General features: G+C 44.0%; 1 protein-coding gene across 1 annotated transcript in view; it reads right to left on the reverse strand.

Annotated features, from left to right (window-relative positions):
- Positions 1–25,068, reverse strand: part of PPM1E (protein phosphatase, Mg2+/Mn2+ dependent 1E) — a 136,819-nt gene extending 111,751 nt beyond the window's left edge. Inside the window, exon 1 of the mRNA XM_084803276.1 lies at positions 24,480–25,068. Coding sequence (XP_084659402.1) covers positions 24,480–24,925 — 446 coding nt within the window. The 5' untranslated portion in view covers positions 24,926–25,068. The remainder of the gene's footprint in view (positions 1–24,479) is intronic.
- Between the last annotated feature and the right edge of the window lie 1,291 nt (positions 25,069–26,359).

Consider the following 26,359-nt stretch of genomic DNA (forward strand, 5'->3'; position numbering starts at 1 on the left):
CGGAAACGGAGCTCCACCTCACCCGACAAAACAAAGCCCTCGCGTTTTAACTACACCATCAGGAAAGAGAAGGTCCCGCAGGTGAGCTGATGTCGCAGCAGGTGAGAAGGCTCCGGCAGTAAAGGGCCTTGCTGCCAAGGCCTGAGCGCTAAACTGGAAACCCCAGGGTAGGAGAGAAGGACGCCCACAAGCTATGCTCTGACCTCCACAGGCGGCTCGTTGCATGCACACCTCCCCCACAAAACATGTGGGAATGTAACTAAGAAGAGCGCTTAACTGTGACTTGGATCCCTTGAGCCACAAAACTGTGAGAGAAGGCGGCGGTAAAAGAAAGAACACGGGGCCAGGCATGGTGGCGGTTGTGGCGCACACCTTTAATCCTAGCACTCGGGAGGCAGAGGCAGGCGGATCTCTGTGAGTTCGAGGCCAGCCTGGTCTACAAAGCGAGGCCAGCCTGGTCTACAAAGCGAGTCCAGGACAGCCAAGGCTACACAGAGAAACCCTGTCTCAAAAAAACAAAAATAAATAAATAAAAATCCTGAAATGTGTATGAGCCCTACTTAGATGGGGAAAATGTTATTTAAGATAAATACTGAGTTGTTATGTAAACTTTGTAACAATAAAAATGCGATCATGTACTTCCTATAAACTTTCAGGTCCTAGATTGGATAGTGAGCAAGCAGTTCCTGGCTTCACTGAGCGCATGCCCTGTGACACTCTGGAATGAAGACTGAATCCTCCTGGGCTCTAGAGTATTCTTTCAGTCATAGAGCACCTTGCATACTATACCATAGGCATTTTCTCTGACCTCCACCAAGCACACTTGACTTTTCCTACCCACCAGGCCCATTTCAGGGGCCAGCAAGATGGCCCAGTGGGTAATGGCACAAGCCACCAAGCCTAATGACTGAGTTCAATCCCTGAAATGCATATGCTGGAGAGAAAAGACACGCACAACTTCTCTCCATACCTCCACAGGCCGCCACACACACACACACACACACAGCGTGTATGCGCACTGATACAAACACACATATAAATAAAACAACATTGAAAAAATTTAAGCACATTATTTAAACTACGTAATAGTATATTCACAAATGCTACCATGGGGGTTTATGCCTAAAATCTCTGCAGACAGCAACATTAGGAGGTATGAGGGCCATGGTTAGTGCATCCTCTTAACGTCTTTAATTAGAAAGCCAGCGTGTTTTACATTAAATGCGCTCACTCACAGACATTCATCATCGGTAGTCAAGATTATTCACAAGTAATTTTGGTTTCAAAAACAGTTCCAAAATATTAAGCACTGATCTCTAGTTACGTTTAGAGAAACACACATTGAAACATCTCCTCCTCATGCACCCACATCCACCCCCACACATACTTACATGCATACCCACATATGGAAAAAAGAAAGAGGGAAAGACTTCCTTGTGAGCCAGACATAGTGACGCGCAGGTGTATCCTGGCACTCGGGAGACAGGGCCAGGAAGACTGCTTTGGGTTTAAGGCCAGTTTAGGATATAAAGTGAATCCTAGGGCAGCTAGAATTATATAGCAAGACTCTTTCAGGCAGAGTACATATCTTTTTTTTTTCCTTGTATTTTCTACCATGGCAGATATTAAATGTTAGTTTGCTGATAACATTTCTGAATAGCTATAGCACCATGCAAATGGAACATTAGTTGGATCCTTATGCTCTCCTTAGAACAGTGGCTTGGGCTTTACTGTTCACCATGATCACAGCAAAGTTTCTGAGGCTGTGGGATGTAACCCCTAGTGGGGTTACCTAACTAAGTGTGGGCGTCATAAAGCAAACGGTAACAATAAAAGGATTCTGAGTACATAATGACCAAGAATCAATCAAAATTAAATGCATTATGCACCCAGGGTTTTCTGGCAGCATTCGGTCTGTGCTGCATCATGCAGCTTCGCTGCGGGCTTGGTTCTAAACAGACAGCATGCATGCTTTGCGCACACTGCGCATGCCTCGGCCACACAGCACTGACGGCACCGTGGAACACCAGCTTAGGGTCTTACAGAGTCCAGACCGCTGTAGGCCATAAACCGCAGTGTTTTTGCTGCACATACAACATTTTATATGAACATAATGGAGAGAGAGCTCAATTTAACCAGTTAAGTGCACTTGTTTGTATAGAGGACCTAGGCCAACCAACCATAGCTCCAGTTTCAGGGGATCTGATGCCCTCTCTGACCTCCATAGGCACCAAGCAGGAATGTGATGCACATGCTTACATGCAGGCAAAACATTCACACATAAACTTTTTTTTTTCTGAGACAGGGTCTCTCTGTGTAGCTTTGGCTGTCCTGGGTTTGCTTTGTAGACCAGGCTGGCCTTGAACTTACAACCATCCGCCTGCCTCTGCCTCCCGAGTGCTGGGATTAAAGGCGTGCGCCACCACGCCCAACTTTTTAAAAATGAACAAATCGCTGGCATGGGGACACATGCCTTTAAGCACAGCACTCAGAAGGCAGAGGCTGGCAGATGGCTGTGAGTTCAAGACCAGCCTGGTCTACAAAACGAGTCAAGGACAGCCAGGGCTACACAGAGAAACCCTGTCTCAAAAAACTAAAAAAAAAAAACTAAAAAATAAATCTAATTAAAACCATTTAATTATAGAAAGCAATGACACTTTTATAGCTTTGTGTTTCTTTTCTCTCTCTTCTCCACTTTATGGGCTCTTCTCCTAACCGTCTCCTAAGAATAACTTCTATGGCTCAGCTCAGCTTCTCCTAGCTCAACTGTCACCAGTGTCTTCTCACTCTGCTAGCACAACTCACTTTCAACTGTCTGTTTTCACTGTGTTCAGCCTCTTCTCCTCTCTGGCCCGACTCACCCTTCCTTCCTCCTGCACCAACTGTCTTCTCTGACCCTACGACCTGACTCTGCTCTGACCCTACTCCAGTCCTACTCAGTCTCTCTCAGCCTCTGCCGCCTTTTTTTTATACCTTCTCCTTCTCCCAGAAGTCCAAGTGCCAACCAGATACTGAAGGGCATAGGGTCAACTGGGGATCCTTTAAAGGGCCAGGCACACAAAATAAATCACACTACATATTTTGTTTTTCTGCAGTCATTACTCAGAATGAGAGTATCTAATTAGCATATCTTTGGGTAGGATTGTATATGGATGTTTGATTTTTAAAATGGCTGTTTGCATTGTTCACTTGGGTTTAATAAAATTTGCTGAATGAATTTTGGCTTGCAATTAGGAGAGAATTGTCAACCATTTCAGAAACAACCCTAAATACACTTCTGCCATTTTGTCTGTATATTAATGCAAAGTGGCCTCCTCAACATGGATGACTGTAAAATCAAATTATCAATTAACTGTAAAAAGTGCTGAAGATGCTCTATGTCCTTCAGTATCAAATATTCAGCCAGGATTTAATTATTCATGAAAAATAAATAAGCAATCCATCTCATTAGTGTGCTTATTTGCATTCATCTTTAATAAATGGTAAAATTATATGAGTACCAAAAAATTGTGTGAAGATAAATTTCTTTATGATTTATTGTCAGTAAATATTTCATTTGTATGCCTATTCTAACTGTCTATATGCCTGTAATAATTTTGCTTCTCTGTTGCTATGATAAAGCCATGACCAAAAGCACCGTGGAGAGGAAAGGGCTTATTACATGTTACACGTTAGAACCCGCCACCAAGGGAACTCAGGGCAGGAGCACAGAACCTGGAGGCAGGAGCTGAAACAGAAACCACGGAGAAATGCTGTTCCCCATGTACCATACACATGCCTGGTACACACAACAAACCCAAAGGAGGGGATCAGATCAGATCTCCTGGAGCTGGAATTAAGAATGGCTGTGAAAGCCAGGTGCAGGGCTGCACACCTGCAATCCCAGCACTTGAGTTCAAGGCCAGTCTGGTCTACAAAAGTGAGTTTAGGACAGCCAGGACTACACAGACAAACAAACAAACAACAAAAAGAAGAAGAAGGAAGAGGAGGAGGAGTTATGAAGCTGGGCATGGTAGATCTCTGTGAGTTCAAGGCCAGCCTGATCTGTAAAATGAGCTCGAGGACAGCCAAGGGTACACAGAGAAACCCTGTCTCAAAAACCCAAAACCAAAAAAAAAAAAAAAAAAAAAAAAAAAAGGTGCTGGTGTAGGTCATGGGAAGGGTGGCACTTCTGGCTCACCTCTGGGACATGCTTCTAGTGAAAGATCCCATTTGAAATGAGTGTTGAGGGTCAAATCTCTAGATTGTAAAGGAGAAGAAAGACTAATAAATAATGTATGCAGATTTATAATCTGAGTCATCATCATGTGCAGTCTTTTATATCTAACCAGTATCTTAGTGTGCTTCCATTTCTCTATTCATGGCAAGGATTTTTATATTTTTGTACATTTATCATGCCGAGTGCGGTGGCACACGCCTGTAATCCCAGCATTCAGGGAGGCAGAGATAGGCAGATCTCTGTGAGTTCAAGGCCAGTCTGGTCTAGGACAGCCAAAAAACCAAAAAGGAAGGAAGGAAGGAAGGAAGGGTTATACGGTAGGATGGATACAGAGAAACACTTAATCCTTTACATCTTTGTGGGTAAGTAGGAGCCAAGCATAGTAAAGATGGGTACATCTTAGAGAGCCTTCAGTTATAAATCTTTTACAGTTTGGGAAAGGTAGAATAAAAAAGAAATGGGGTATAGGGAGGGAGGGGAGGGAGGGAGAGAGAGAGAGAGAGAGAGAGAGAGAGAGAGAGAGAGAGAGAATATGAATGAAGTTACAAGCCATTGTTCTAAAAGCCAAAGAAAACAAAATGAAGGCAGAAACAAGAGCCAGATCTCAGGCAACAAGATAACAAGCTTTGGAGTCAGGCGCATCAGACTTCCAGTTTTGATTCTACTGTTTATCTTATGTGACCTTGGAGAGAGCACCTACTATCTATAAATGACTCTTATTTACCCAGCAGAGTGACAGCACTGTGGGCCATTGCACATGGGACAGCACTGTGGTGCTGAGCACACCACTGCACACGGGACAGCACTGTGGTGCTGAGCACGCCACTGCACACGGGACAGCACTGTGGTGCTGAGCCCGCCACTGCACATGGGACAGCACTGTGGTGCTGAGCCCGCCACTGCACATGGGACAGCACTGTGGTGCTAAGCACGCCACTGCACATGGGACAGCACTGTGGTGCTGAGCACGCCACTGCACATGGGACAGCACTGTGGTGCTGAGCCCGCCACTGCACATGGGACAGCACTGTGGTGCTGAGCACGCCACTGCACATGGGACAGCACTGTGGTGCTGAGCACGCCACTGCACATGGGACAGCACTGTGGTGCTGAGCCCGCCACTGCACATGGGACAGCACTGTGGTGCTGAGCACGCCACTGCACACGGGACAGCACTGTGGTGCTGAGCACGCCACTGCACACGGGACAGCACTGTGGTGCTGAGCACGCCACTGCACACGGGACAGCACTGTGGTGCTGAGCACGCCACTGCACACGGGACAGCACTGTGGTGCTGAGCACGCCACTGCACATGGGACAGCACTGTGGTGCTGAGCACGCCATTGCACATGGGACAGCACTGTGGTGCTGAGCACACCATTGCACATGGGACAGCTACTGACCCTGTAGTACATCACCGGCTCACTGGTCTGTTTTAAACTGTGTACTTGAGAAAAGAAACGTGCTTCTTTCTCTCTCTCTTCTTTCTTTTTTGTTTGTTTGTTTGGTTGGTTTTGGTTTTGGTTTTTGGTTATTTCGGCTTTTCCGAGACAGTGTTTCTCTGTGTAGCCTTTGCTGTCCTGGACTAGTTTTGTACACCAGGAAAGCCTTGAACTCACAGAGATCCTCCTGCCTCTGCCTTCTGAGTGCTGAGATTACAGGGGTGCACTACCATGCCTGGCTCACTTATTTATTCCTATGAAGCAGCAGTTAGCACATTGTTTGGCATATGGTGGATACTTACATTACAGATAAATATTATTCTCATTATAGTAAAAATTATTTTATCACTTGAAACAATAAACTTCATGTATACCATTTTGGTTTTTTGGTTTTTGAGACAGGGTTTCTCTGTGTAGCCTTGGCTGTCCTGGACTCACGTTGTAGACCAGGCTGGCCTTGAATTCACAGTGATCCGCCTGCCTCTGCCTCCTGAGTGCTGGGATTAAAGGCGGGCGTGCACCACCGCCCGGCTATGTATACCATTTAGAAAATAGGTTTAATTATATTTTCTTAGAATTTACTGTTAATTGTGCATATCCTAAAATGTCAAATGATTTGGTATTTTGCTTGAACATAGCTGGTCATCTATGCTGAAAGAACTGAATAATATAATAAATTTCCATGGTCTCTATCAACCACAAAAGCTATCAGGCAACAGAGAAAGCTACATTTATTTGACAACCACTTTAAAAAGCCATAATAAAATAAAAAAGCCTTTTTAAACCAAGGAAATTCTCAGAATGGAAAGCTCAATTAATTAAAATCTTTTATAGTCTTTAGGGAAATGAGAAGAAATTCAGTTTCATGGTTTGATGATTCTGACCTATGTAGGAATATAAAATGTACTAATTACTTAATGTCGTATTTAATGGACTTTTCCACTGTGGCGTTTAATTAGCTTATTTGAGTAAGAGTATAACTTTAAGGTGCTTTTTATTTTCAATACTTTATTCTTGTCCTCCTCCTCCTCTTCCTTTTATACTGGGATCAAACTCAGGGCTTCACACGTACTGTCCAATTTACTTGCCACTTCTCTGTACCCTAGCCCCTTGATCATTAGTATATGTATTTGGTTTTGGTTTTTTTGTTTGTTTGTTTGTTTTTCTTTTGCCTTTTTTTGGTTTTTCGAGACAGGGTTTCTCTGTGTAGCCTTGGCTGTCCTAGACTTGCTTCGTAGACCAGGCTGGCCTCGAACTCACAGTGATCCGCCTGCCTCTGCCTCCCGAGTGCTGGAATTAAAGGCGTGCACCACCATGCCTGGCTTAAAATATTTTTAAAAGGACCTAAGTTATTGTCTTTTTGCCAAGTTTTTGATAAAAGCTAGGAATTGAACTTAGGTCCTAAGTACATGTTAATATCATTTGTCCTCTATTTTATTTTATTTTATTTTATTTTATTTTATTTTATAGTCAGTGGAATTCTGGCCTTTAGTGACAAGCTTTACTTGAAGCCATTTTTAAATGCATTATTTGAAAGAATAATGATTTTACAGTACTGATTCTGAAACTGTTACAGCAGGTGGATACAATGGTGAGGGTTATAATCCATGACACTTTTAGAATTACATATTATTAATTCTTCAGGTTAATTTATTATCTACTGTTTATTAATGACCAGTATGTATTTTATTGGCTTCTAAAATATTATATACTACATTTGTGATATTAATATAGTTTGCAAACTCAACAAAAACGTTTCTCATCCTTTTAAAAAAATAATTAACAAGTAGAGGCTGGAGAGATGCCTCAGCACTTTAGAACACTCCTTACTCTTGCAAAGGACTGGAGTTCAATTCCCAGCACCCACATGCTGGTCACAGCCGTCGCTAACTCCAGTGCCAGGGGATCCGACAGGGTCTCCATCATCCTCTTATGGCCTCCACTGGCACCAGACATGTACATAGTACAAATATACACACAGCCAAAACTCTCATACATTTGAAATAAAATAATTTTTACAAATTGAAAGTATCTGAGTGTGGTGGTGCACTCCTTTAATCCCAGGACTAGGGAAGTAGAGGCAGGTGGATTTCTATGAGTTCTAGGGCACTCTGATCAACAGGGTGAGCTCCAGACCAACCAAAGCTACATAGTGAGACTGTCTCAAAATAAAAATTAAAAAAAAAATTAAAAGGGGGGCTAGTGTTGTACCTCAGTGGTAGAGAACATGGTTGGCATCTATAAAGTCTCAGGTTCAAACATCAGCACCAAATAAATAAATAGGAACTGAGAGTTGACAGTTGGCAAACTGTATGCTGTTCAAGCAAAGGACCTAAATTTGGATCACCAATACCCACAGGCATGGCCTGCATTCCTGTAATGTCAGTGCTGGGGAGACAGGGATAGGCAGATCCCTGTAGCTCCTGCCTACCCAGCCAGCTGAAGGAGTAAGCTTCACGCGCAGTGAGAGACCCTGTCTCACAAGATAAGGTGGGAGCAACTGAGGAGAGCATGATATTGCCCTCTGCCCTCTGAGCGTGTGTGTGTGTGTGTGTGTGTGTGTGTGTGTGTGTGTGTGTGTGTGTGTGTGTCTGTCCACGCACGTATGCACACACACACACACACACACACACACACACAAAATAATTAAGTATTTTAATGCTTTTCAAAACAGACTTGTATTGAGTAAATGACTATTACATTAGGAGTTAAAAGTATAGAGAAAAAAAAGGATGCCTCTTGCCACTTCAATAGTAATTGAAATTGAAATTTTAAATAGATTGCAGCATTAGTCAACTACTTAATAGGAAAAAAATATCTCCAGGCATCTTAGTAAATGAACAATTACCTTTTTCAAAAAAATTACCATTCCTATATACTATACACCAAGATGCAAACTGTTTTTTAATTCATTGCTTAAATAATTGCTGGATTTCAAATTGTACTTGCAATAGCAACACTGATAACTTTTTCTTTTCTTTTGTAAAGTGAGGGGATGAAGGTGGAGCAAGCCTGCAAATGAGGGTGGGTGGGTTTTCTCTCTTTTTTTAATGATTTATTTATTTTTATGTTGTGTGTCTTGGTGTTTTGCCCATGCGAGGATGTCGAATCTCCGAGAACTGGAGTTTCAGACGGCTGTGGGTGCTGAGACTCAAACCCAAGTCCCTTGGAGGAGCAGTCAGCGCTCATAACTGCTGAGCCATCTCTCCAGCCCCACCTTTTTCTTTTATTAAAAGCAAGAGTTTAGAAAAGTATTTGGTAAAAAAAAAATCTTTAAAATGTTCTTTATAGGTAGTCTCTGAACAGGATAATTTTTAGATGAAAGATAAAATGAAACCCTCACTTCCTCTCCATCAAAAGGGATGCTAATTATAGTTACCAGAAAATGCCTCTTCTGTGCAGAATAAACAGCACCTACAATGGCAAAATGGCAGGGAAATACGTATTTGTGAGTATCTCAGGTAGTTAAACAGTGTTAGCCAAGTTAGAGTAGGAGGAAGAAAAGCCAATGGCAGCCAGGCATAAGGTGCAAGCGTTTAATCCCAACACTAGGGAGGCAGAGGCATGTGGCTCTCTGTGTTCCAGGATAGCCTGGTCTACATGGAGAAACCCTGTCCCAGAGAGAGAGAGAGAGAGAGAGAGAGAGAGAGAGAGAGAGAGAGAGAGAGAGAAGCCAATGACAGGGAAATTAGCTGGGAGGCTACTAAAGTAATAAGAGAGGATAAAAGCCTAAATTAAAGCTATGGAGATGGTTCAGTGGGTAAAAGTGCTTGCTGCACAAGCTTTAGGGCTCAAATTTAAATCTCTAAAAACCCACGTAAAAGCCAGAAGTGGAGAGACAAGACGCTGGCAGGCCAACTAACCTGGTGTACATGGTGGGAAACTATGTGAAGGTGAAGACTTACACTTACGCTTGCCCTCTGACCTCCAGAGGCACCGGAACCCACACATGCAGGCACACACACACACAAGCACTTAGGCACATTCGTGTGTGCGTGTGCGCGCGCGCGCACACACACACACAAATGAAAAAATAATAATCTGAGGCCAGACATGGTGGTGTAGGCCTTTGATCCCAGCACTGGGGAGGCAGAGGCAGGTGGATCTCTGTGAGTTCGAGACCAGCCTGGTCTACAAAGCGAGTCCAGGACAGCCAAGGCTACACAGAGAAACCCTGTCTCAAAAACCAAACCAAAACAAAATCTAAATTAAGCAAATGGCAGTGATAAAAACTCAAAGAATTACTACCTCTGCATCTTCACTGAGATTTTTCTTGGTAGGAAATAGATTTGCAATGCAACACAAGCATGATAAAATGGTCGCCATTAACCCCCATCCCTTATGTCAGACTTTCTAGAACAGTACACTAACATACTGATAGTAAAATTTTTTTTTCAACACACACCTTAGCTTTCTCATCTGCAAAATTACTTACTAATAAAATCCACAGAGTTTCTGCAGAGGTTAAGCAAGGAAACAAACACAAAACAGGCCCTAAAGCAACTCTCAATAATGTTGTATCAGAACAGCACGCGATTGTTAGCCGGCTGCAATCGTTTTGGATGCAGACAATGCTGACTGTCACCAGATTTACAATTTTAACTTCATTTCCCACAAAGATGCTTTTATTTACCAATCCAAATTAGAGGATGCCCTGGGCAAAGCAGGCTCACCCACTCCCCAGGCAGAGGTCTTGCTAATGTAGCCAGTGACAACCTTGAACTTCAGTCCTCCTTGTCTCAGCCCTACAAACTCTGGGCTTACAAGCATTTGCCGGCACACCTGGCTTGGGTTCTCTCTCTCTCTCTCTCTCTCTCTCTCTCTCTCTCTCAATCTCTCTTTCTCTCTCTCTCTCTCTCTCTCTCTCTCTCAATCTCTCTCTCTCAATCTCTCTTTCTTTCTCTCTCTCTCTCTCTCTCAATCTCTCTTTCTCTCTCTCTCTCTCTCTCTCAATCTCTCTCTCTCAATCTCTCTTTCTCTCTCTCTCTCTCAATCTCTCTCTCTCTCTCTCTCTCTCTCTCTCTCTCTCTCTCTTTCTCTCCCTCCCTCCCTCTCCCTCTCCCCACCTCTCAGGATGTGGCTCCACAGGGTACTTGTCCACTGTGCCCAAAGCCCTGGCTCAAAGTCATTCTAATACAGATCAAATTCCAGGCCAGCCACGGACACCAGCGCCCATGGGTTGGGTGGAGATATAGCTCAGTCTGTAAAGTGCATTCCTAACAGGAACAGAACCCTGAGGTTCCATCCCTAGTACACCATTAAAGCAGGGGTGAGGTGCACGCCTGTTATCCCAACACTCAGGAGGCAGAGGCAGGAGGAACAAGTTAAATGTTATCCCCAGCTACATAACAAGTTCAAGGCCAGCATGTTACATAATTATTTTCCTGGTTTTTTTTTTTTTTTGAGACAGGGTTTCTCTTTGTAGCCCTGGCCATCCTGAAACTCACTTTATAGATCAGGCTGGTCTCGAACTCAGAGATTCATCTGCCTCTGACTCCTAAGTGCTGGGATTAAAGGCCAACACCACTCAGCACATAGTATTCTTTTTTTTTTTTTAAATATTTTACTTAATTTTAATTTATGTGCATTGCTGTAGGGGTGTCAGATCTTGGAGTTACAGACAGTTGTGAGCTGCCATGTGGGTGCTGGGAATTGAACCCAGGTACTTTGGAAGAGCAGGCAGTGCTCTTAACCACTGAGCCATCTCTCCAGCCCAGCACATAGTATTCTTAACAAAAGAAAAAAAAAAGGAAGCCAGGTGTTGTGGCACATGACTTTACTTCCAGCACTCTGGAGGCAGAGGCATGTAGATTGCTGTGGGTTCGAGGCCAGACTAGTCTACAAAGCAAGCCCAGGACAGCCAGGGCTACACAGAGAAATCGTGTCTCAAAAAAAAAAAAAAAAGAAAAAAAAAAAAAAAGACTGGCGATAGCTCAAACAATAAGGGCATTTGCCTCCACAAATTATCCTCTGACCTCCATGTGACCTCCAAACACATGCCACACATATATACACATACAACAAACAAACAAGTAAATGTAATATTTTTAAGCTAGGCGGGAATATATAATTCTGTGAGGAAGAGATATTTAGAATAACATCTAACAGTTGAGCTGTAAAAGATAAGAGAAAAAGCTGATTGGGCAAAGAAAACAAAAGTACAGAAGCAAAAAAGAACATCCCAGGTTCTGCAAATTCCATCAAGATCACTACAATTAGTGAACAGTCTCGGATCAAGAGCACAGTTTAACTGAGGTGAGACTAGAGGAGGCAGCCAGGAGCAGCGTCAGGTAGGGCCCTGTAGGCTCATCAAGCAGGTCAGCCCTAGCTACAAGCTGAAGATACTGGGACCCGTTTTAAGCAGACAGAGAAGCAACAACTCTGAAATATGGAAAATTATTTGGTACTTCGTAGCTGGATGGCAGCTTGGGCCAGGCTGGTGCAGAGGGAGGCAGATCATTTTGTTTCATTTAGAAGTGAAATTAAAAGATCTCTAAGCAAAATAATTAAAATGCTCCATTTTGCCTCTCTATGGGGGTACAGAGAGTTTCTGAAATGGCTCCCTAAAGATGCTCTAAACAGTGAAGCCTAAGAATATAAATGAGGCATTACTCTAGGGTGATGTGCTTCTTATGTTGTGTTGCTTTTTCCAATGCTGGGGATTGAACTCAGGGGTCCCACACATGGAGGATAAAACTCTATCACTGAGTGAAGCCTCCATCTGAACCTTAAAAAAAAAAAAAATTAAATCTAACCCTGTACAGTTTACTAGGGCAGCCACCGCCCACCCTGTGGCTATTAAGTGTTTGAGTATAAAGAGAACTGTGTAATCATTGTAAAATATACAGAGAACTTTAACAACATGAAATAAGAATTTTATATAACATTTCATGTAGGTTGTAGACTGAAATATAAATATTTTTGGGTACTTCTGGATAAATAAGCTATTAAGTCTAAACTTACCTTTTTCTTTTCCTGTTTTTTTCTCTTTTATTTAAGGTAGAATTTCCCTACAAAATCCTGGCTGGACTCATCGTATAGCTCAGACTGGCCTCAAACTTGCAGCAATCCTCTAGCCTTGGCCTACTCAGTGCCAGGATTAGAGCTGCCACACCAGCACTTTTCACTTTCTGATGTGTAGTTAATAGAAAATTTAAAACAACATATTCGGCTCATATTACATACTCCTATTGGATAGAGGGGTTGGGGGTTTAGCTCAATGATACAGCACCTGCCTAACAAATGCACAGTCTTGAGTTCCAGCATCAACTCCACGGGGAAAACAAAACAAAACAACAACAACAACAACAACAAAAGCACGTAGCGCGGACTAGCGGGCTGGTCTAGCATTTTAGGTACTGGCGCCTCTTCTAGAGTGTCCTAAATCAAGATTATAACCAGCCAATGTATTTGTGTCTTCTACAAATATTAATGACAATAATGGTCTATAGCCGTGTACAAATACAAGGTGTTACAGTGAACAAAATAGCATCAAGAGGGGCTGGAGAGACAGCGCAATGGCCCAGCGCCCACACAGCAGCATTAAACTGTCACACTAGTGCCCTCTCTGGCCTCCCAGCTGCTAGGCACATGCAATAGTACATAGTACACAGATATTCATAGGCAACATAGACATAAGATTAAATTTATAGCTGGGTGTGGTGGCGCACGCCTTTAATCCCAGCACTTGGGAGGCAGAGGCTGGCAGATCGCTGTGAGTTCGAGGCCAGCCTGGTCTACAAAGTGAGTCCAGGACAGTCAAGGCTACACAGAGAAACCCTGTCTCAAAAAAATCAAAATGGGGGGAAAAAAAGATGAAGTGTATTTGTTTACTTTTATTTATTTATAGAATGGAGGGTTTATTTGGGACCTGTGGGTCACATGGTTATGATAAGAGCCCCTTACCATTAGAGAGGGGTAAACAACATTTTAAATAGTAACAAAAATACAAGGAAATCAGACCATTCGTACAGTGTTATTGGACAAAGCAATTTGGTGATATCAGATACAAAATGTAAAAAAAGTGTCAATCTAACTATTCTATTTCTAGATATACAGCTAAGAGAGTTATGAACATGTGCACAGGGAGACATTTCAAAAGTGTTGGGAGCTGGGCATGGTGGCGCACGCCTTTAATCCCAGCACTCGGGAGGCAGAGAAAGACAAATTGCTGTGAGTTCAAGGCCAGCCTGGTCTACAAAATGAATCCAGGACAATCAAAGATACACAGAGAAACCTTGTCTTAAAAACTAAGAAAAAAACAAATACATCTACATCTACTGAGTACATCTTTTTTTTTTAAAGATCTTAGAAAAGCTAGTTACCAAAACCCAAAACTTCACCACATATTGATCAAGTCATGTGCAGTAAAAACATAAACACCCTGTATTCTAAGCTGACATTGAACTTGCCTCAGCTTCTGTGTGCTGAGATTACAAGCATGAGCCACCACGCTTGGCTCCGTATGAAGTGTTTTATCTCTTTAAAATAATTGAAATTGTAGTTATATATTGAAACTAAATGATGGATTTTGTTTCATTTCATCGCTGTGGGAGCATCATCTAGTGTCCTTACTCTAAAATGCTATAATATCACTAGGCAATATAATCCTATGGTATCAACACTGTATGTGCAACAATGTTGATGATCCAAACATTGTTAGGAAGTATATGACAAAAATACCTGTTTCAAGGGTAAAATGGTAAAATCATGTTAAAAGACATTTTAGAACTAGGTATCAAAAGTCTTAAAATAAATACCTTCTTTTGTTGTTTTTTGTGGTTTTGGGGAGGGTTGTTTTGTTTTGTTTTCATTGAGACACAGTCTCTACATAGCCCTAGCCGTCTTGGAACTTACTATGTATACTAGGCTGGCCTCAAACTCGCAGAATCCACATGCATCTGCCTCCCAAGTACAGGATTAAAGGTGTGCACCAACACACCCAGCTGTAATTATCTTGTACTATAGCAATCCCAAATCCAGAAATAAGTCTTAAGAAAATGAGAGACTTATCCAAAGGACGATGATCATCACAATATCCTCGAAGTTAACTAAAAGTTGGGAACACCTACCATGTTCATAGAACTCAGGTTACCTACTCCACACCCACTAAAAATCTAGAACATGGTGAGAGGTGAGGGCAGATGTGTGAGCTACAGATGAGGGAAATTGGAACATGCACATATACATACATAATATAATGAACATATACATATATGTGGATATATGTGTATATGCATATATATGTGTATATGGAATATATACATACATAAAGAGAGAGACAGACAGACAGGTAGACAGACAGCACTATATATTGCCTGCATCTTAGAAGGGCCTTTGGACTTTCCACACTGTTAGGCCTGGTAGTCTATGGGATGCATGACATTGGACTGCGTACGTTTAGCATTACTTGATAGATGGCCACAAGGGAGCCTATGGGAGCAGGGGCAGAAAACGATGGCTTGGCTGTAAAATGCACACCACAAATGTGTGCATTTGAACACTTGGTCCCCAGCTGTAGAGCTGTTTGGGGTAGACCGTGGAACCTTCTGGAATGGGGCCTTGCTGGTAGGGAAGTAGGGACAGGACTTAGATGGTTATAAGTGGCCCCAGTTCTGGCTCAACAGTTCCATTTCCTCATCAGTCCAGATAGAACACGTCACACGTAAAGCCCCTGCCACCATCCACCATGCCTCCCCACATCCCTTTCCCCAAGGTTGCTTCTGTGGAGTATTTCGTCTCAGCAATAAGTCACACACAGAGGCACACGTGCGTGTGCACACGCATACACACACACAATACACACACACACACACTACAGGATGAGGCAGCAGATTTTGGTATAGGGCATGACGGGTCAGTCTGCCTGTGAGAGAGTTTCTAGGTTGGTATAAATATGGACGGCACTATCTCATAGGCCAGAACCCCAGAATAAACCTGAGAAAGCAAGCGAGGCACCAGCCTTCATTTTCCTCCGCTTCCAGACCTTGGATACAATGTGTCAAGCCGCCTCATTCTCCTGCCCCATGACTAACCTTTGACTGCAGACTATATCCTCGAACTGTGAGCCAAAATAAGCCCTCCCTTCCTTTCTTCTGCTTTTGTCACGCATTTTATCAGTGATGAGAAAAATAACCAAGGCATAAGGTCTTACTCTGCCTGGTATTACCCTGGTGGGAAGTAGGCTAGGGTGGAGAAACTCACCATCCTTCTGCCTCAGCCCCCTAAGTGTTGGGGGCTACAAGCATGGGCCGCCATGCCTGGCTCTGTTTTGTTTGTTTGCAGTGCTAGGGATCAAACCAATCACCTTCCACATGCTACACAAGTACTCTACCACTCAGCTGCATCCCTGTTCCCGCCACGCCACACCCCTCCCAAAGCCTCCTCCCTCTCCCCTCTTCCTTTGTTTCTCTCTCCCCCTCCCTCCCCCCCCACCCCCCCCCACCCCCGACCCTTTAGGAAACAGAGCCACAGTATGTAGCCCTGGCTGTTCATGCCAGCTCATAACTTTTTGTTTTGGGTTTTGGTTTTTAGTTTTTCAAGACAAGGCCTCTCTGTGTAGCCTTGGCTGTCCTGAACTCACTTTGTAGACCAGGCTGGCCTCGAACTCACAGCGATCCGCCTGCCTCTGCCTCCTGAGTGCTAGGTTTAAAGGCGTGCGCCACCACGCCAGCCTGAGAATTTCGGTTTAAAAAAAATCCACTTCTGTTGAGAATAAGTTATTGTTTTATTCCCAGGTGTGGGATACGGGACTACTTCAGATTGTCCACTGCAGCTGACTATGATTTTGCCTCTGCTCTGGCAGGAGAGTGATTTTGCCCAGCTGAAGATGTTTACGCTTGGAATTCTGGGCACTCTTCAGAGGGCATATAAGGCTAGAGCCTGGAGGCACTCTGGCAGCGGCTGCTCCCGCTGCTGCTTTTGCTGGATTGATGGTTGTTGGTTGGAGATATCCTGATGACAAAGGTTGGGCTTGTCCCAAGGAACTCAATGCCCCTAATCAGCAGGAAGTAGTCTAAAGAGACCTATGCCCCTTTTCCCGCCCCCCATCCTTCTTTCTCTCCTACCTAGTGTTGGGGGGTTAGAAGGGATAGAGGTGGTGTAGGGAGGAAAGAAAAGGCTACACCAAGAAAGTAGCCAAAAGCCTGCCTACACCAGTTGTTGCAAGGGGAAAAAAATTAAGTTATTTGTCTATTTCAGAGAACTAAAGTTTTTTAAACCAGGAAACATAATCTTTACATCTATTTAATCAGGCACACAGGTGAACTGCACAGTTTACAATATCCTGAAAATTAAAGAAGATGTACCATCATCAAAATCTCAGCCCTCAGGTCTGCTATGCAACCAACTGCATTCAGAGCAAATTACCAATCTCCATAATTACAGCAAATATTAATAGCACTTCTTTCTTTTTTTTCATTTTCTTGGCACTATTGGGGATTGACTCTAAGGTCTTCCCCATGCTAAGCAGCAAGTGATGTATGTCCTCATCCTCAGCTCTTGCATTTTGGAGGTGTGGTCTTGCTATGTGTCCTTATACTCTCTATGGCACAGGCTGGCCTCAAATGGGCCATCCTCCAGCCTCCATCTTCAGAAGGCTGGGAATTACAGGTTTGCACCAACATGCCTGACTTAATTTCATATTTTGTATATAATAGATTTTTACCATTTTTTCTTTGCTCTCGTGAATTATTTTAGTTACACCGGAGATATAAATATTAGTTTCTCAAAAGACACGAATGAAACAAGAGCTTACAGGAGTATGCACTGGGTACTCTGGACGGGCACATAGAAGGGACACTTGGTTCATTATAAACGTGGGGATGAGGAGGACAGGTTTCCTAAAGAAACCTAAACAATACACAAGGGACTGGGCTTGGACAAGGATGGAACATGTAGCATTCTCCACAGGGGGAAAAGGCACCACATAACAGTGCAGATATATTTTTTTAAAGATTTATTTATTTTCTGTATATGAGTACACTGTCTTCATGTACACCAGAAGAAGGCATCAGATCACATTATAGATGGTTGTGAGCCACCATGCGGTTGCTGGGAATTGAACTCAGGACCTCTGGAAGAGCAGCCAATGCTCTTAACCCCTGAGCCAACTCTCCAGCCCAAAAGTGCAGATATTAAAGCGAGAATAACACATGCCCACTGATGTCTTAGCAGGCTGCTGTAGCTGGTGTCAAGTGGATGGTGTGGAGAATGGCTCCAGAGACAAGGCTGGTGAGATTAAAAGCCTCCTACCTTTCATATGGATACCAACGGGATTAACTGGTTAAGGATATGTAGAAAACAATTCGGCTTTGCCTAAAGAAAGGTCCAGACTTTGTGCTCAGGTCCTGGGAGGAAAACTTTAAGTCTCCAGAATCTCTGACTTCATCAGAAACGTTCCTAAGTGTAGATGCCCATGAGAACTCTGAAAACTAGGGCCTGGGTGGGATTCTTGGGCTGTGGGTCATCTGGGCCATCAGCACACACTCGCTATGGAAGGGTAGCTCGAGCATAGAGGATGCTGGACACCTGCCGCTCTCCTCCAGTGCATCTCTTCCTTGGGCTGGTTTTCATCTGTAGCTTGTCCTTGCAATAAACTATATTCAGAGTGGTCAGTGAGTCCTGTTTGTCTTTTAGAGAAGAATTGGATTTGAGGGCGCCTTTGAGAACCTCCGAAACTTCCAAGTGGTCTCAGAGATTAGGGTGGTTTAATATGATCTTTTTCTTCTAACCTTGCTTGGAGCCATGTCTTAACAGTTGGGATCAGAAGTCTTGGGTTGACTTGGAAGTTTAGGACTATGCCTTTAACCTTGCGGTTACTTAACTTCAATTAAGGGTAAAAATATCTAAGCTGGGGGCTGGAGAGACGGCTCGAAGTATATGAGCACTGGCTGTTCTTCCAAAGGTCCTAAGTTCAATTCCCAGCACTCACACGGTGGCTCACGACCATCTATCAGTTATGCATGTGGTGCACCAAAATACATGTCAGCTAAACACACACACACATGTGAAAGAAATAAAATTTAAAAAGAAAACCTATATCATTTAGTCCTAGAGTAGTAACTTTGGCCACAAAAAGTTAATAAAATGGGCAAGAGATGACAATGACAGTGGAAACAGGAAGAGGCACATTTATAAGATACTTACAAGGCTAAACTCACAAATCAAATGTGAGGGGTCAAAAGAGAAATCAGGGATGCATTCACTACAGAGAGTATTAGGAGTCAGGCTGGAGGCAGAGCTGAGGGGTAGAGCACTAACCTAGCATGTGATCCCCGGAAACACAATACACAAACACACACACACACTCCTAGAGTACCAGGTTTTGTTTTTGTTTGAGGGATGGAAGAGGAGGCTGTACGTTAAATCTGAAGAGCCTTTTAGACACCCAAGTGGAAGCTGTTCCATTAGCAGTCAAAGCAAGGACGGAGACAGAGTTGGGAGCCATTAGCACAACCACAACAGCCAATCATGTGAGTGAACGGTATTGATGGCAGACAAGTAGACTTGAAAAGGTCAAGTGCAGAACATCAATAGAACACCGGAAGGACATTTAAAACCTCACAGCCAAGTGTCAGCCTCAAAGGCTAGGAGAAAGACTGAAGAACCATGATTAACAGCAAGCTGTGTTTATGTCACCCTTCTTTGTCTATGTAAATTTTCTCTACTTTTTAGTGAACCTTGATTATTCTCTATAAGAAAGTTTAATTCTTGAGATGAGCGATATACTTTTCCTTTTGTACTTTTCCATTATATCCATAAAAATGAAACAAAGCTGAACAATTTTCTGACCTCTCCCAAAGTCACTTATGATTCAACATAACTGAATTATTAGTGTATATAAAACCAATGATTGTGTTATTCCAAACCATTTTTAAAGTGCTACCTTCAATGCTACCACAAACCATCTGGAACTACTTAACTTTGCCAGCCTGCTGCGATAGCTCTCTCCCCCTCGGGAAGCCCATCCCGGTCGAAGTGAATGCCCGAAAATACAACTGCTTTGAAAATCTGATAACACACAGCTTTAAAATAAGACTTCAAAGTCTTTGCTTCTCACAGATTAAAACAAATTGATCCTCAGTATTGTATGGCGGTGGGGAAGACACACAGTACTGACTTACTAGCCTACACAATCTGCCTCATATCTTCACATTTAAATTGAATATAACACCACTTATAGCTTTTTATTTGAGAATTAAAGGGTCAGGAGATATGGCTCAATGGTAGAATAGATGCCTACCAGGAAAGGAAGAAAAAAAAAAAAGGATCCAGACACAGAGTAACATGTAATGCTAGTATTTGGAAGGCAGAGGCAGGAGAACTTTTTCATAGCTGGGGGAGGGAGTAGTTGACATTTTTAAATTATTGTTCTTTCAAAAATGTTACATGTTAAGCTGGGCACAAAATGTTACATGTTAAGCTGGGCACAGTGGTACACACTGGTGACATCAGCTCTCGGGGAAGCAGAGGCAGGTGGATCTCTGTGAGCCTGATCTACAAAGTGAGTTCAGGACAGCCAGGGCTATACAGAGAAACCTTGTCTCAAAAAACCAAACCAAACCAAACCAAACCAACAACAAAAACAAACAAACCAAAAACCCAAAAAAACAAAAAACAGAACAAGACAAAACCCCAAAATGTTACATACTGTTTTTTTTTTTGTTTTTTTTGTTTTGTTTTTTTTTTGTTTTTCGAGACAGGGTTTCTCTGTGTAGCCTTGGCTGTCCTGGACTCACTTTGTAGACCAGGCTGGCCTCGAACTCACAGCGATCCTCCTGCCTCTGCCTCCCGAGTGCTGGGATTAAAGGCGTGCGCCACCACCGCCCGGCCCACATACTGTTTTTATATAGGAGAGGTATACACATGTACAAGTTTTCAATTTTGAAGCAGTAAGGTTAAATTTTTCCCTAAATATTAGTCTAAAAGGCTTTTTAGCTTTCACCCCATTAAGCCCAGCACTTAGGAGACAGAGGCAGGGGAATCTCTATAAATTCCAAGCCAGCCTGGTCTACATAGTCAGCTGCAGGACAGACAAGGCTGTAGTAAAATCTTGTCTCAAAAAAAACAAAGTTCGGGGCTGGAGAGATGGCTCAGCGGTTAAGAGCACTGGCTGCTCTTCCAAAGGTCCTGAGTTCAATTCCCAGCAACCACATGGTGGCTCTCAGCCATCTATAATGAGATCTGGTGCCCTCTTCTGGCGTGCAGGTGTACATGTAGGCAGAACACTGTATACATACATAATAAATCTTTAAAAAAAAACACCAAAAAACCAAATTTCTCTTCCTGATGTTTAGCACTGGGTTTCGCACATGCTTGAGAACACAGTGCCCCTCCTTGGGGACGGGGCGGTCAGCGGGGCTCTAGGAAAGACAAAAACAAAACTCAGCCTTGCGGTGGTGTAGCATGCCTTTAATCCCAGCACTCAGGGGCCAGAGGCAGGTAGATCTCTGAGTTCCAGAACAGCCAAGGCTACACAGAGTGATTGTCAGAAAAAAACAAAAAAAACCCAAAAAAACCAAAGCAACCCCCCCCCAAAAAGCAACAACAAAAACAAACATCCCCAAAGAAGAATATATTTATTTATTTTTATATTTTATTTTTTGTGTGTGAGCTATGTGTACTTGCATGTTATGAACGCACGCTACATTTGTGCATGGTGCCCACCGAGGACAGGAAGCAGTGGATCCCATGGAACTGCAGCTACAAACAATTGTGAGCTACTGGACTGGGCAACCAAACCTTGATCTGCAAGAGCAGCACGTGCTCTTTGCCAGCTTCTAAGACACTTTCAAGTTGCCTAAACCTTCATTTGAGAAACTACATAACTTGTTTTGCTGTTGCTGCTGTTTTGCGGAGGGGTGGGGTGGCGGGGGTTGTTTTATTTTATTTTGGGACAGGGTTTCTCTGTAGTCCTGGCTGTCCTGCAACTCGCTCTGTAGACCAGGCTGGCCTTGAACTCCCAGAGATCTTCCTGCCCCCACCTCCTGAGTGCTGGGATTGAAGGTGTGTACTACTACATCTGATCTGCTGTTCTGATTCTAAGAGTCAAGAGAACCAAATTATGAAAGAAAATGTGTTACTATACTACACTCTCTTAAGTAAAATTTCATCCAGCTGGGGATACAGCTCAGTGGTAGAGCATTTGGTGAGCATACACAAGGCCCTAGGTTCAATTCCCAAGACAAGTAAAGAGAAAAAAAATGAGAGAAGTTGAGAGGGAAAAAACCCAATCTATCTATCTATATCTATGTATTTAAGTCTTCTTTATGTATTTGTAGTCAGGAGAAACTGGAGAGAAGACTCCGTGGTTAAGAGTGCTTACTGCGCCGAGTGTGGTGGCGCATGCCTTTAATCCCAGCACTTGGGAGGCAGAGGCAGATGGATCTCAGTGAGTTCGAGGCCAGCCTGGTCTACAAAGTGAGTTTAGGACAGCCACGGCAACACCGAGAAACCCTGTCTTGAAAAACCAAAAAATAAAAAAATAAAAAATAAAAAAAGAGTGCTTACTGCTCTTGCATATGACTGGACCTGGGTTCCCAGGACCAACCTGTCAGCAGTTCACCCAGAGTGGTAACTCCAGCACCAGAGAACTCTATAGCCCTGGCCTCCGCAGGGACCTGCGATGTCCACATGCTCACAAAGAGGCACATTACTTTTTAAGGAGAATTACTTCTGTGTATTTCCTCACACATTTGAGAAGTCAACATTCCCACTGTGTCAAGGTGTTTTGAGTCAGTGATTACGCTGGGAGATGTTGGAATCGTTTGCACCTGAGTTTTTTCTTTGGTCGGTTTGGTTCTTGTTTTTCTAAATCTGGGCAGAGGCATTGTAGACTCACCTGGAAAGTGAAGTGCCTGAACAGAAAAAGGACCTAACAGTACAGAGTAAGTTGGTCCTGATTCTTGTGACTAAGTCTTAAGCTTTTAAAAAAGAATTAAATAAAAACTAAAACTGTCATTACACACTTTAAAACTTTTAACTTACTAAGGACCTTAAAGATACATAAACAAGCCAGCCATTTTATCTCTACTAGCACCAGAACAAATTACGGTACACAGCCTGGTTTTATACTAAGTACAAAATCTCCGACTTAAGGGGAAATAATATTTTCTTTCTTTCTTTTTTTTGCAATAATATTTTCTAACTTTAATTTTGCTGGTTTTAACTCAAATACAAACTTTTGTCCTTCATTTGTGATCACTTTATCATTTAATCATTTTTCTAATTTATATGTACATTAAAATTAATCTTGTTTCCTTTCCACATTAAAAAAAAACCCACCCACATCTTACCATTTCATTTTGTACATCTAAATTTTAAAAGCCTTGAAATGTTCAGGACTGTACTACATTAATGACAGGATAGGGGAGCATTCTCTGACCCTTAAACTGTGTTTCTTCAGCTCTGGAAGTGTATATGTAAAAGTAAAAATTGTCCAAATAGTACTAGTCTAAGATAAATTCCTTCATTTCGGTACATATTCCCATTATATTTAAGTGTCTTTGAATAGCACATAAAAATGGCATTCTGTGGGCCCTTTTCTTTGATAGTTTACAAAAGATGAAATATTCTAAACCGTTAATGCTGCTTATGCCTGGGTGGTGGTATTACACGCCATTTTATTTTTGCATTTCCCCAAAACACGTTATTCTCTTTGTAATTGAACAGTATTTTAAAGTCGATTACTACATGGTTTATAAAGTGTGGCATCCATACAGTCCAATTCTACAGATCTGCTCAGTGGCTTTTTCCCTTTGACAAGCTGCTGCTTTAATGGGAGAATGTTTTGATCAAGTGTTTACGAGGTCAGATGAAGACCAAACAGCTTTCTTTTCCAGGCTCTTTCAGGTTTTGGAGAAATCCAGGAAGTGGGTTTGAACTTAGCTGCAGTGAATCTTGCGGTAGTAAACTTTTTGGGTGGTCAGAGTAACACCTTTCATTACAACTATTAGCCAAATGGCAAAAGACTCGGTTCACCGGTGCTTGCAGAGGCATCATTTCAGAACAATTCCATTTGGAAAGAAACGCAATTGTAAACCGTTTCTATTTCGAGCCCATAAAAAGCAGAACTCGGATGAAAGGCAAAGCCTTGACCTTTCTATTTTAGACTTTCATCTGGGTAGCTAAGCCATCTGCTTTTCCCCCACCTCCCACCCCATCTACTTAATGGACTGAAAATACTGCACTTAATTGCAATTTTATCAAACCAGGCTGACTTTTCTACTTTAATGAATTACGACCCGTCCTTCCACTCAAAGGCTTGCTCGGTAGGTTTTTACTTACCCTTCCTTCCCAATTCCTTCCCACCTCTCTCAATTATGAGCTGTCAAATGTCTGTAAAAGTATGCTGCTAGGCTCTTACACGTAGGAAAGCCATCTATAGAGCTTTTCGTTTCAACAGTGAGCACCTGACGGAAAATCTAGGGGTCTGGGCGCCTCTGGACACCGGGACGCTATTAGCTTTGTTGCGGTTACACAGGAAGGCACCTCACAGTCCATAAAGGAGTCGCGCGTCCCCGCCGCCCAACAAGGAACGCAGCCCGGGAAAGGACAGACAGACGAAGGTGGGAGGAAACCCCAAGAAGAAGGGCGCTGAGAAGAATGGGGAGCCCAAGACCGGAGGGAAGACCTTCGCAGGAAGGAGCCAGAGAAGGGAGTGCGAAGTGGCCGAGAAGCTGGCCGCGAGGGCCCGCAAAGAGGGGCCGGGGCAGGCGCAGGGACCCCGCCCGAGTGCCCTGCGGGGACGCGGGTGGCGGGGACGGGGACACAGGCCCCAGAGACGGCGGCCCACCCGCGGCCGAGCCCCGCTACTTAACTATTTGTAGAGCTGCTGCAAGCACAGGTCCAGGCTCTCGCCCTCCACCTCCTCTCGGGTGATGCGCTCCGACAGCGGCCGCGGGAGCGGGGGCAGCGGCGGCAGCTGGGGCTGCGGCGGCGGCGGCACGGCCGAGTGCCCCGGAGCCGCCGCTTCCTCCTCCTCCTCCTCGCCCTCGGCCGCCGCCTCCTCCTCCACCGCCTCTTCTTCGGGCTCGGGGTCTTGGTCCGGCTCCCCCTCCTCGACCGCTGCTATTGTCGCAGCGTCCTCCCCCGGTTCCTCCCCCGAAACCTCGGCCGCCTCTGCCGCGACCAGCTCCGCTTCAGGCTCGGGCTCGGATTCGGGTTCGGGCTCTGGCTCGCCGCCGCCGCACGGTCCGCGGAACTCGCCCAGGAACAGCTCCAGGAAGCGCCGGTAAGTTTTCTCCTCAGGGATGCAGCCCGCCATCCTTGCTCATGCCCCGAGGTCCACCGGGAAGGGGGTGGGGGGGTTGAGCCCAGAAATAGGAGGGGGCTGCTTCGGAGCCTCGCCTCCCGCTACGGAGGGGGAACGGCCGCACCGGCACCGGCGATCAGCACTAGGTTGCCTGGAGAGGGCTCCCGCAGGCGTGCGCGCCACCGAGCTCGGACGTGCGCGGCCCGAAGGCGGGGGCGGAGCGCGCCACCCTTCTTCAGTCTGGAGGGAAAGTTGGTGGCGGGCGCGCGCACAGGGTCCAGCGGCGGCCCACCCGCAATCCCTACCGAGAGCTCAGCCCACGCTGCCTAGAGACTGTCACCATGGCAACCGGTTCTAATTAAGAATTCCAGGGTCCCTCCCGTCGAGTCTGTGGAGTGGTGGGGACACTGGACTCCTGCACTCCAACTTCGAATGGTCTTTATTGGATGAAGACCCTAGTTTCATGTTAAGAGTGAACTAGCACATCTTTGTGAGTTCCAGTTTCCTTATCTGCTTTAGCATATCTGTTGATACAGTACACCTTTTTCTGGTGATATGCCTCAGAAAAAGTAGAGGTGGGGGCACAAGCTCTTAAAAGGGTAGTTTCTTTTGCCTAGGATCTATGTATTGGTCCTATGTATCCTTTCTCAAAAAGATGAATGTGAGAAATAAAATAGTAATTTACTAGCTTTAAAGTCCAGACTTTCTAGCTGTGGCATTGGTGTTGGAGCCCAGACCTACGTCTCCAAAGCCTATAGAATCGTTTCCCTTGCCTCCTTTTGTTCTTTGAAAACCATCTGTATCTCTTGTCCACACAGTGTCTTATTTATATAGGGCTTTGCCGATTACACGTGCTCATCTCTTTAATCCTCCCTACAGCCCCCTTAAGGCAAAGGATGTCAGTGTTATGATTCTGTTTTACAGATGAGGAAACAAGCCTTAAAAGCAGTGACTTTGCTCAAGGTCAGAAGCAAGAGATGCAACAAGGACTCACTCCGTGGTTGAAATGGTAGATTTCACTTGTGAGTTTTCCATCACCCCAACTCCCCTCCTTGGCTTCTGTATAATGCACATCATAACCCGTCATGTAATCTGTATTTTTGTCTATATCTTGTTTGTCCTTCCTCACTACCTTCTGTGTCTCCCCCCCCACCCCACACACACCCCAGGCAGGCTAGAACTGAAATGACTTTAAATTATTCTAATTTTCTTACCAAACTATACACAAACCTGTTATTTTCGAGCTTCGTGGTGATGATATTGACGGTGGGTGCTCAGAGGGAGTTGTGCTATACAGCTGTATGGATGATAGCATCACTGCTGCATGCTGCCATACCCATGGCAGCATATAATTCAGCACAAACATAGTGATTTTTCCCTCTGCTCTGAAAAACGCATACTCACAAATTATCCACTCCATCTCTCCATTTATTGTTTCTGGATTTC

This window comes from Acomys minous, assembly GCF_964271855.1.
Source record: "Acomys minous genome assembly, chromosome: 12".
NCBI classification, from domain to species: Eukaryota; Metazoa; Chordata; class Mammalia; order Rodentia; family Muridae; genus Acomys; species Acomys minous.